Genomic DNA, 11,984 nt, shown 5'->3' with positions numbered 1-11,984 from the left:
ACAGAGGGCTGAGTTGGCTTTGGGTCTAGCTCCAATTAGAATCCAGGGATCTTCAGCCTGACTGGGAGCAGCCTCCGGTACTCCTGTGGCAACGGAGCAGGACCAAGGGATAGTAGTGGCGTTAGTGGAACAGTCTGGGGAGCGGGTATTGGACCTGACATGGCAAGTAGAATCTGGGAGAAGTTGTTTAGCCTGGGCAGTATCGACAGCAGAGAACTCCTGGACAAGTTTGTATTACTGTTTGATTTCAAACAAGAGGTGTTGTTTTTTCAACTTTAAAAAAAGGTCAGATGGCAAGACTCACACACAGCCATCACGTTAGCAGATAACAGTTCCTAAAAATAACTCAAATCCAAGCCATAGCCAAGCCAAATTGTCCTTAAAGATTTTCCTTCAGTCAATGACTAAAACCGCTTAAAATACTGAAATAAAACAGTTCCTGTACTGTTTGTTGAGTAGCTCTGCTTGTTTCTTGGAAAAAATGTAATCTAGACCTATTAAAAGATACGGTTAAAACAATCAATGTCTAAAAACTATATAAAACTGTGGCTTTGAACTGGGTTAAAAGTCAGTTTATGACAGAGCTCTCAGAGTGTCGAGTTTCTCAGTACCGCATCTCAGTACTGAGACTTGACTTATAACGTGAGCATCTCTGGTTACAGGCACACTTAACCCCACCCAGAGAAAGGTGAAAACAGATTTGAAATGGTCTGTGCTTTCAGTAAAATACTCCTTAATTAAGTTACTCTTTACCTCAAAGGTCTCCACATTTTCATTAACACCATGTCAAAAGATGTGTAGGAAAACAGCAGGCGAATTCAACACTTCTTCAGTGACATCAGAGCTTTTCCTCTGATAAAAGGATAACTTCATGAATCTTGTTGGCTTCCTCTTGGTTTGGCACAGTAGTCTCTCTTTAATATGAAGCTGGATAATATCAATCAATTAGAGTCAATAAACAGTTATGGGGGAAATGCTGAGAAATGGCTACATCACCACATCTTTTGACTCACCTCATTAACCATATCATTACTGTGCAACACACTTTCCAGTGAGCGAAGTGCTCTAAAAGTCTCAGTCTCTGGCAACTGGAATTTACGAGACTGCTGTTACTGCTCGTGTATTTGTACGCATGTGTGTGCAAGTGTGTGTTTGATAAGAGCTTAGAAGGGAGGAGAATTTCTACCAGTTTGTCAAAATATTGTCATTTTTCTTTGAGAGTAATTTTTTGGGTTTGCGTGTCATCCAAATGACGGCACATTTATTAGTGGCTGATTGCTTTTAACGCAAGCTGCCAGCCAGACCGGCGGCGACAAAATGCTGTTTATTTCCAATTGAAACCAAGCATTAGACATCACGCTCACGCACAGCACTGACAGAAGTGTTACTGGATAATAACCCTTCCTCTCCACTTTCTTGAATCACCATTAATGAAATCAGAATTATAGCCCATAGAGTCACAGACCTTAAAGTGATTGACTTGTTTTCCAAGGCGTTTATTGAGTGCATTTTAGTACAATATTTCTCAGAAAGTTACAGCTTACAAACTCTTGACACATACTTGTCACAATTTACAAGTGGTAGCTATACAGAAAGAAAAGAACAAAAAAAAAAAAACTGTTCACGCTCTTAAACAGTGTACCTGTGCACACATAAATGTCTGTACACAAATGTGCCTGCTATGCTCACACAGATACATTCACTCTCACACACAAACAAACAAAGTATGACATGTGTACGCTCATATCCATCTCCAACATCCATTGTGTAGCACAGGCGGATGTTATGACTGGATTCCTTGAAAGGTCCCATGTCACCTGCTCCGCCTTCCAACAGCAACTCCAAGTGTTCACATGGTGTGTGTGCATGTAAAAGGGTGACATGAAGTCTTGTGTGTTTGTGTTTTAATATGTGTGTATGTCGAGTCCACAGTCTGAAACAGAGGGGAAAAAAGAGAATGGAGTAGTTTAACAGGGTAGTTTTGTAGGGTGTCGTGTCAGGCCAACACGGCTTCTACAGTTCTGACCTATAAATGATAGGCGTGAAATCAGCTACTAAAAGGATTGCTGGTCACTTCTCCGACAGTAACAGCACCATGAAACATTTTACAAGCTCTGTTCTTGTGTTTTGTATCAGTGTGATGAATGGCTTCCATATGAAACGGCTTTCAGAGAGGGATGGCGACCCGCCTCTCCATTCATCAGACTGGAGTGTCATTACAGTCAGATATTTAGAAAGACAAACAGAGCAAATGGAGAATTACACTGTTGCATAATGAATGCATTCTATCATCTCATTCACAGGCTCTCGGGTTGAAAAGCAAATACATGAGACTGAGCTGAATAGAGGACTAATGCATTCAAATTGAATCATTGGCTTCTGCGAAAGGAATTTATGCCAATCTCAAGAAGTATGTGATTATTATTATATTGATAAATGGAAAAAGAGAAATAAATTGATTTTGCCCACGAAACAAACCAGTTGCTTGATTACCGTATGTTCCATTACCAAACTAAACCAAAGAAATTAACATTATACAATGACGAAGATGTTGCCACATAAACCAAATTGCAATAGAAAACCAGCCGATTTACTTCAATAAGCTAACTTTCTGACTTTCAGCTAACACCCCATCTTTATGTCACTTCTATCCTGCAACCCCACCCTTCTGTAAACTGACTCATCCCCCTCTTTCAATCACATAAGCACAGACTCTGTCAGGTCTCTGCCAACTTTCTCTTCATTAAGCATCAGCCTGGAAACCAGATGTGGGCAAATCATAATAGAGGGTTTCTTGGTTTGTGTGTATTCGTTTTTTGACACTCCCATCAGTCTCCCTAACCGTGGCTGATCTGATGCCTGTCAAATGGGGGTCCCAGCAGGTGTTTGCATCCTTGTCTGGGCCCACTTGAGCATGAAGCCAACCATTTCTCAGGCTGGGGTTGCCATGGCCCAGCCCAGCCCAGCCCAGGACAGCTTGGTCACACCAAGGATAAATGAGCTGGAGTTGTGCCAGCTAGCGAGAGAGGCCAGGGAGAGGGGCAGGCCAGAGTGAGGAGGAAGACGACTTAAGGCGGGTGAGTATACATAATAATCAGCTAATGGGTCTGCCATCAATTTGTAATTTTGGATGAAAGGTGAGGTTAGATCCGTATTCATTCATGCCTCTTCAAATCCAAAGGGCCAAAAGGGATATAAGCAGGGTCACAGCTACAGCAGGGAATTGATTATACAGAAGGTCATGATAATTGTCTGTGAATAAGACACTTTGCTACCATGGCCGTATGTCATGGGAAAACAACCACAGGGACATTCAGGTCAGTTTGCTTTCAATTGTTATTACTATTTCATCAACACTTGAAAAAACTTTCCAAAAAAAAAGTAAGTAAGCAAAACCACCACTACTCATCACCAAGCTGCTCTCACACTATCACATTTCACAGACCATTCGCACTACAATCATTATAGACCATCCCCAGACTAAAAAAAGAGAAATCATCCTGCAATCCAGCAATATCCGCAAAATATATTCCAGATACCGCAGTGTAATTTCAACGACAGTCCATCCACAGCATCCCTTAGGAACAATATAGACATCTTGCAATCAAGCACTACCAAAGAGTGTGTTTCCAAACACCAATTCCTGCAGCTAAGACTTATGGACCGATTCATATATGCATGAAACTCCCACAAAGTGTTTGGCCTCAACCTGTACACCCATATGGCAGCAGTGTATAGTGAGAGTGCATAGATGTACTCAGCAGCTTAGCTACGGCAGTCTGTGGAAGGCTTTGCTACAGAGTGAGCAGTGTGCCCGTGTGGGTTGTTTAAGCCTGTGTGTTCATAGGAATGACATCAGGCGTCTGTTGGCAAACCTCAGCCCAGATGCTCATTTTGACTGTGTAGAGAAGTGAAAAGTGATTTCCAGCGCTTTGATTAGCTACTCTCCCATGCATTTCAAACTTGCAGCGGGTTTTGCCCCGCCCCGCAGGACCCATGAGGAAGACTGACTGGATTTGCCTGAAATACTGATACAGAGCAATTTTATGTTTAGTCAGCGGATATTTACCATAGATGTGGGCCAGCCGACGTGTGGAGTTTCCTTCCCCTCTGGATGTTGCTGAGCACTCGCAACACACACAACAACAGAACAAAAAGAAATAAAAACATATCTGTACAAGTAAGTGCTCACCAGCAAGAGACAGAATGTGTACAGCCACATTAAACGGATATTTTGTCAATTATTTTAACTCCTACAGCAATTGTAATATAGATCTACAATACCAATTCTTTGCCTACAAGTCCTTTAATGTTTTCCTCAGCTTAAGATCCAGTTAGGATTGTCCTTGTGCCCCTGAAGCAGGGAGTCGTACAACCCAGTGTCTGTTGTCCGGCCGCCTGAAGGAAACCAGGGCACCGTGGGGAATCTACACATTGCATGTGTCTATCACAATCTAGTCAACAAACATGTCTTTGCCAAAAATGCAAGCAGAGAGTTCTGTACATACATATTCATACATATCACCTTCAATATGAAGATTTATTATGAAATATATAATCATATTCAGCAAGAGATACACATATTTATATTCTCTGAATCTGGGTGGGGCTGGTTAAGAAGTCCTTTGGCAAGGCCTTCCACCCAGGTTACCACAGGTAGTGTTAAAGTTAAAATATGAGTGGGCGGCATCTTGCTATAGTGATAAAAACAAACAAACAAACAGATGGTAAAAGACAAAAATATAACTGGCTCTAAATTTTGGCCAGTCCATTTAGAATACATTTTTCAAATTCTTCAAACGAGCAAAATATGATGTGAAAGTTGAAGATGGTGCTCCACTGTACATCCCTGTATTCTTCTCCCTCTAATTATTCCTATTGGTCATTGCTTTTTCTTCTGGGACTTATTTCTGGCCAGGTCAAGGCATCTTCATTGCACACATTGACGACGGTAAAATCACAGGTCACACGTTGTTTCTAAATGTCTCACACTTCGGTTTACAATTTTAACATCTTCAAGTCCAGATAATAAAGAAGTACAATATCACTCATTGTACCATACAGTCTGAAATTGTGAGGGAGTCCCTGTGTCAATGTCGGATTGTTGGAGTTATTTTGGTTTAAAATTACATGAATGGCAGTCCATAACCACATCCATGGATATCTGTCTTCCTTCCTTTATTGTGGATAAATGGAGAAACAGCATCAAGTCTGAACCCTGAACTCCTGGCGTGGATTGCATGAAGTGTGATAACGGTTAATCATGTGGTGGTGTAGACCCTGGTCTCCTGTTGTCATGGTAGTGAATTAGATTAAGACAATTGTCTCGATTCTGGCGCGTTCCGATGGATCAGGGGTCATTCGAGGGCTGCCATTGTTGTTGGTCCTACGAATGCTGCCTGCTCCATGGCACAGCGCCCCCTGTAGTCATGCCATAGTCGTGGGTGACTGGCTCATCTGCACCCTCATGGATTGGATATTACTGAGGATCTTCTTTTGGTGGCCTGCCAGGGTCACTCCTATTCTCAGCAAGTCCCTAGAGAGAAAGAGAGAAAGAGAGAAAATTGAAAAGCAAGAACATTTTTGAAGCAATAGATGAAAGACTTTCCATCATATTGAAGATGGAATGGATTATTTGAGTATAAAGGCATTATACTAGCAAAAAAAAAAAGACTTTCATTTTCTGGTGCATTTACAGTTGTAACATCACTGTATATGAAAGAGCAATTTCAGGGTGAAAAGCTAGTGGCGATGAACAGAAAACACAAATTTACAAAATGAATTATATCACTTGATAGAAGACTTAGTAATGCGTGTTGCTTTGCATTGCAAAGAGACTGCATAAATGCCACCAAGCCCCAAGCATACATTTTTAATAAAAAATGTTAGAATGATTTTACATTTTCACATAAATTTGTAGACCAAGCAACATTGTTAATTAAAATAAATGAAGTGCAATGTGCATGTCTATTGGTACCACAAGTGCTATGAGAAATTATGTCACGACCCATGCTTTGAAACACTCATGAACACATAGACAGTAGCAAATAAATGTGTCTCTTAAAAAAAATGTGTATTTAAAGGATTTACATCCTTAGCCATTTTGAAAAATCGTTCATAGAAAATCTTTTCGATGCAATCATTCAAAGACTTGAGTCACTGGGCGCATTCATGCTAAAAATACACACACTTGAAGTTTAGTAATTTCATACAAGTGTGCCCATCAGTTGCCATATGGATTTAGACTTCTTCATTTGCACATGAGCAGATGAACTCACTCTGAGGTCATTTGAGCCACCAGCTGCAGGGAGGTAAAACCTGAGTTTAGGAAGTTGTCTCTGTACTGGCTCATCTTGATGGCAGCGAGCCAGTCCTCTACTGAGCTGAAGGTGTTGAAGTCAGGTATGGATCTGTCCAACAGTGGCTGAGAAGGCCTGCAGAAGCAAGAGGGGAAAAGGGGGGTAAGAGGAGGTAAGTATAGTACAGGGCTTTGATGAAAGGAGGATTTGAAGAGAAGAAGAGGAACTGTGGTTATGGCTTTTGCGTAGGTGTGTGTGTGAGAGGATGCAAGATGGAGAAGGAGAAAGTGTGAGTGTATCTACAGTTGTGGTCAAAAGTTTACATACACTTGTAAAGAACATAATGTCATGGCTCTCTTGAGTTTCCCCATTATTTCTACAACTCTGATTTTTCTCTGATAGAGTGATTGGAACAGATACTTCTTTGTCACAAAAAACATTCATGAAGTTTGGTTCTTTCATGACTTTATTATGGGTTAACAGAAAAAGTGATCAAATCTGCTGGGTCAAAAATATACATACAGCAGTGCTAATATTTGGTTACATGTCCCTTGGCCATTTTCACTTCAATTAGGCGCTTTTGGTAGCCATCCACAAGCTTCTGGCAAGCTTCTCGTTGAATCTTTGACCACTCCTCTTGACAGAATTGGTGCAGTTCAGTTAAATTTGATAGCTTTCTGACATGGACTTGTTTCTTCAGCATTGTCCACATGTTCTCAATGGGATTTTAAGTCAGGACTTTGGGAAGGCCATTCTAAAACCCTAATTCTAGCCTGATTTAGCCATTCCATTACCACTTTTGATGTGTGTTTGGGGTCATTGTCCTGTTGGAACACCCAACTGCGCCCAAGACCCAACCTTCGGGCTGATGATTTTAGGTTATCTTGAAGAATTTGAAGGTAATCCTCCTTCTTCATTATCCCATTTACTCTCTGTAAAGCACCAGTTCCATTGGCAGCAAAACAGCCCCACAGCATAATACTACCACCACCGTGCTTGACGGTAGGCATGGTGTTCTTGGGGTTAAAGGCCTCACCTTTTCTCCTCCAAACATATTGCTGGGCATTGTGGCCAAACAGCTCGATTTTTGTTTCGTCTGACCACAGAACTTTCCTCCAGAAGGTCTTATCTTTGTCCATGTGATCAGCAGCAAACTTCAGTCGAGCCTTAAGGTGCCGCTTTTGGAGCAAGGGCTTCCTTCTTGCACGGCAGCCTCTCAGTCCATGGAGATGCAAAACACGCTTGACTGTGGACACTGACACCTGTGTTCCAGCAGCTTCTAATTCTTGGCAGATCTGCTTTTTGGTGGTTCTCGGTTGACTCTTCACCCTCCTGACCAATTTTCTCTCAGCAGCAGGTGATAGCTTGCGTTTTCTTCCTGATCGTGGCAGTGACAAAACAGTGCCATGCACTTTATACGTTTGTATCCAATGAGCCCTATTTAAATGGCCTCAGAGAAGTCACCAGTTGTAGTCACTCATAATCACTCACAAGAAGTTAAGAGGCCATGCTATGAAGCTCATTTCATTGACACAACTTTCTAAGTCACCAAAATTGCTAATTCATGTTGCTGTATGTATATTTTTGACCCAGCAGATTTTGTCACTTTTTCTGTTAACCCATAATAAAGTCATGAAAGAACCAAACTTCATGAATGTTTTTTGTGACAAAGAAGTATCTGTTCCAATCACTCTATCAGAGAAAAATCAGAGTTGTAGAAATAACTGGAAACTCAAGAGAGCCATGACATTATGTTCTTTACAAGTGTATGTAAACTTTTGACCACAACTGTATCTATCTATCTATCTATCTATCTATCTATCTATCTATCTATCTATCTATCTATCTATCTATCTATCTATCTAGAGAATGGCATGTGCTGCTACTACAAAAAGTAAGCAAATACTACCCCTACAACGAGCATGCTATCGTGATGTTTCTTACTTTCAGATATAAGAAAACTGGTCACAATTAAAGAAACAGTAAATTGAGCTACAATACAGGAGGGACCTTGATGAAAAACAGGCTTTATTGCAGAAACTCAAACTCACACAAAGCCAAAAGTTCACCTTTTAACATGGCAGCTGCACAAAGCACACGGCAAAACCACTGGCTTCAGGACAAGTCTCAAAATGTCAAAAAGTGTCCCAGCCAAAGCCTCAAATTTGGAATGGAAAATCTGTGGAGGAACCTGAAGCTTGCAGGTCACAGAAAGTCCACAACCAATCTGGATGAGCTTGAGAGGATCTTCAAAGAAGGGTGGAAGAAATTGCCCAAAACAATAGCAGGAAGGGCAATATCATATCCCATAAGTTTCAAAACAAATCAAGGCAAATGGTCCCTCTACAAAATAATGAATAAAAAGTCTGAATATCTATGTACATTTTATATTACTGACAACATTTTTTGAAAAACACGTTTTTGTTATACCATTTTAAGGTAAAAAAAAGACACCACAAAATGTGGAAAAATAAAAAAAATTGAAAGCCAATATGGGGATCTGAATGGGTGGGAAGAAAAGTTCAGGTTTGATGCAATCAACAGTAATAAATTCATGTTTATTTTATGAGGGGATAAAAAGCAAGCATGTGCGCGCTGGATTGTTTGTGCAGACAGCATTTGTAAATACTGCATATATAAACAGATGAAAAGCATATTTGTGTATACTTAACGTCCCCTTTAGGGTGAATGCACGTGTAACGTGCGGGTTGAAAAAGCGTTTTTACTCACACTGCGGGGATGTTGGCTACAGCTTTGAGGCTGGTGGGATTACGGATCATCTTGTCCAGGGTGCTGACAATGTCGGTGAAGCGGGGTCGTACGTTACGGTCCTTCTGCCAACAGTCCAGCATCAACTGGTGCAGAGCACTGGGGCAGTCCATAGGTGGCGGCAGACGGTAGTCCTGTTCAATTGCGTTAATCACCTGGAGTAAAGGTAGGAAGAGGAAGTTTGGGTATTTACAACTTATTGCTGTCAGTCACAGGTTTTTTCTACCAACTGGCTGGTTGTCAGTAATATACTTCATTAAAAACAAAATACCAATTTGAGTTTGCAGTGACCAATGATATTTAGCATATTCACTGTGTAATCCAGACACGCTCATCCCTGCCTCAACAACACCCCACCCCTCTCCCATAAAAACACACTCCCTCTGGCCACTCAAGAAACAGTTAGCATTCATGCTGATGTGCCCTTCTTCTTGACTCCAGCCAATCATATGCCACTCCTGGAGGACAGAGCAAGGAAAGAGACGGAAAGGAGAGCAGAGGCAGTGTCACTGTAGAAAGAAGTCACTTGGGAAAGGGCAGATTGCATATAATTAACACTGTGAAGCACAGCCACTTGACACATGTCTCTTAAAGGCTGCCTGGCCTTGTTAGAGAGAAGCTACAATTAAGAGTTTCAGGCTAGTCAGAGTTAGAGTGAAGTGTTTTGTAAGAGTTGAACAAAGTTTTATCAGAATTTGAGGCAGATTTGGAGATTTAGGCAGAGTGGAGTACCTTTAATCCAATGACCACCCCTCAAACTCCAGTCACTTCTCTTTTAGCTATAATGTATGCTTAACATTTATGTCCAAATAACTATATTATACCAAAATAAATTAAAAAGCTTAATCTGCTGCCATGAAGTCACTTCTTAGACATTACAAACACAAAAGACTGCCAAGATTACTGCATTGCACATAGATGGACCTCGCTCTCACCCATATCCATGTATCCAAACTGTCTGTAGATGTAATCTTTTCTTAAAAATGCATAGTTGCGAGATAAGGGTCTGGTGTGAAATGAAGTCTAAAAGATACTATCATTAAAAATTAGAGGCTGCTCTGTCGGTTGCCAAGTCCACCCCAGAGTTGAGTGCAACTCAGCACAATCTTGACAAATGGTGCATATGGAGAAGTGGTTGTGTGTGTGTGTGTGTGTGTGTGTGTGTGTGTGTGTGTGTGTGTCTGTGTGTGTGTGTGTGTGTGTGTGTGTGTGGACTGAGCAGCCGGACATGCTGAGCAGTGCCAGTCCTCTTCTCTGCATTAGTCCCACCAGGCAGTGTTTGCTGTTGGCCCACTGAGGCAACATCTGCTGGCTTGGACGGTCCTTGTGGAGCAGGGTCCATAGAGGCCTGATGGTTGGCTGATTGTCTCACTAAGGGAGCTTAGGGAGAGAGACTTTGTAGTATGGGACTATAGCCAATGGTTGAGGGGGTTGGTGTTGGTGCCTGTGTGTTTGTTGGAGTCTGTGTGTGGACCTTATCCAAACGGACATGGGGAACAAAGCAGAGCTCTCAGCAATCATTCATTGCTCTCAAAAGCTGGCCAGGAAGGGAAGAGGATAGTGTGCAACTGTGTCCATAATACGTCTGCTTTCAAAGTCAGAGTCAAGGACATCTTCAGTCATGATGCTCTGAGATGGGAGCCGATAAAAATGTGTGATTTATTACAGCTTCCTGTCTTATGAGTTATCCTTGATTGTGTATCTATGGGGTCGTTTAACCACATCTGTACGCAAATGGCCATCCTCTTAATGATGCAGTTTATTCAGATTCAAACTTGTTTTTTACACTTACTTAAATGTTTATTTTTATGATTTTTCTTTAAGATCCCATAAACTCTTTAACTTTCTAGAAAGCTGCTACTTCCTAGTAAGAGGTGCCTCTTCAGTGAGAACGCCATGCTGTACTAGTGGGTGTAACTAAGAAGTCAACACATTATTTGACAATTACACTTTTCAGCCTGTCATATCAAATACAACGGCTTTTCTCTCCATAACTGAAAGCCCAGTTAACGCTCACTATCCAATGTTCTGCCCTAACATCCTATTTAAAAAGGAAAAACATTGCATTAAAAAGTAACAATACAAATTCATTGGTCTACCAATAAACACTTACATCCTGGTTGGACATGTCCCAGTAAGGCCTCTCTCCAAACGACATCACTTCCCACATGACGATGCCGTAGCTCCAGACATCACTGGCTGAGGTGAACTTTCTGTAAGCGATGGCTTCTGGAGCTGTCCACCTCACTGGGATCTTCCCACCCTGAGGAAAGGCGAAAGGGGGAAAAAATGAGCAGAAGGTGAAATTTCTCAAAATGTTTTTTTTGCAAACATCCTTTTGCTGCCATTACCCTCAACACCAGCGTGCTTGCCTCAACTAAAACTCTTTATCCTCCCCATTCACCCAGTATCAACACTCCAGCAGCCAAAACATACACAAGATTCTGCTTCTGTCTCAGCAGCGGCTCCCAACAGTGTCCGCCCTTCACACATCGACCAACATCACATTTAGCGTCTCCTCTCCCAGAGCAGTGTTTGAATAAAGGAAGATAGGCCCAGGCTTCTGCTCGTACATCGAGCGTGTCTGCCTGTAATTGGGCTACCTGGGCCTCAGGCATGCTACGCACCCTGTTGACTGAAATTGACAGCTGCCTGTTTAATATTCCACACACACACACACACACAGATATATATATATATATATATACATACACATTTGGGAACATATGCACCGGCACAGACAGACGCAATTGTGCAGACCCACCCTGAACACCCCCCCCCCCCCCCCCCCCCCCACCCCCCCCACCCCCGCCAACAGCACCTCCCCTTTTATCTGAAGTGAGCTTGCCGCCAATTAGCTGAATCTGAGCATTTGCAGATAAGCCGTTGTTGGAGACAAACCCAAAAAGCAACCTA

The 11,984-nt window shown here is 41.9% G+C and overlaps 1 protein-coding gene across 2 annotated transcripts in view; it reads right to left on the bottom strand.

Annotated features, from left to right (window-relative positions):
- Positions 1 to 1,384: 1,384 nt before the first annotated feature.
- LOC137866143 (ephrin type-B receptor 1-B) overlaps positions 1,385 to 11,984 on the bottom strand; it is a 144,741-nt gene continuing 134,141 nt past the window's right edge. For both annotated transcript variants that reach the window (XM_068701843.1, XM_068701844.1), the window contains exons 13-17: positions 11,182 to 11,331; positions 9,030 to 9,223; positions 6,279 to 6,434; positions 4,070 to 5,536; positions 1,385 to 1,933 (exon numbers count right to left, since the gene is read on the bottom strand). In XM_068701843.1, the coding sequence (XP_068557944.1) occupies positions 5,428 to 5,536; positions 6,279 to 6,434; positions 9,030 to 9,223; positions 11,182 to 11,331 (609 nt within the window). In that variant the 3' untranslated portion in view covers positions 1,385 to 1,933; positions 4,070 to 5,427. The remainder of the gene's footprint in view (positions 1,934 to 4,069; positions 5,537 to 6,278; positions 6,435 to 9,029; positions 9,224 to 11,181; positions 11,332 to 11,984) is intronic.

This window comes from Cebidichthys violaceus, unplaced genomic scaffold (assembly GCF_023349555.1).
Source record: "Cebidichthys violaceus isolate CVI_PGR_0920_01 unplaced genomic scaffold, fCebVio1.0.p SCAF_8, whole genome shotgun sequence".
Classification (NCBI taxonomy): Eukaryota; Metazoa; Chordata; class Actinopteri; order Perciformes; family Stichaeidae; genus Cebidichthys; species Cebidichthys violaceus.
The sequence above is the reverse complement of the archived record's forward strand: the minus strand, read 5'-3'. Positions and strand labels throughout refer to the sequence as shown.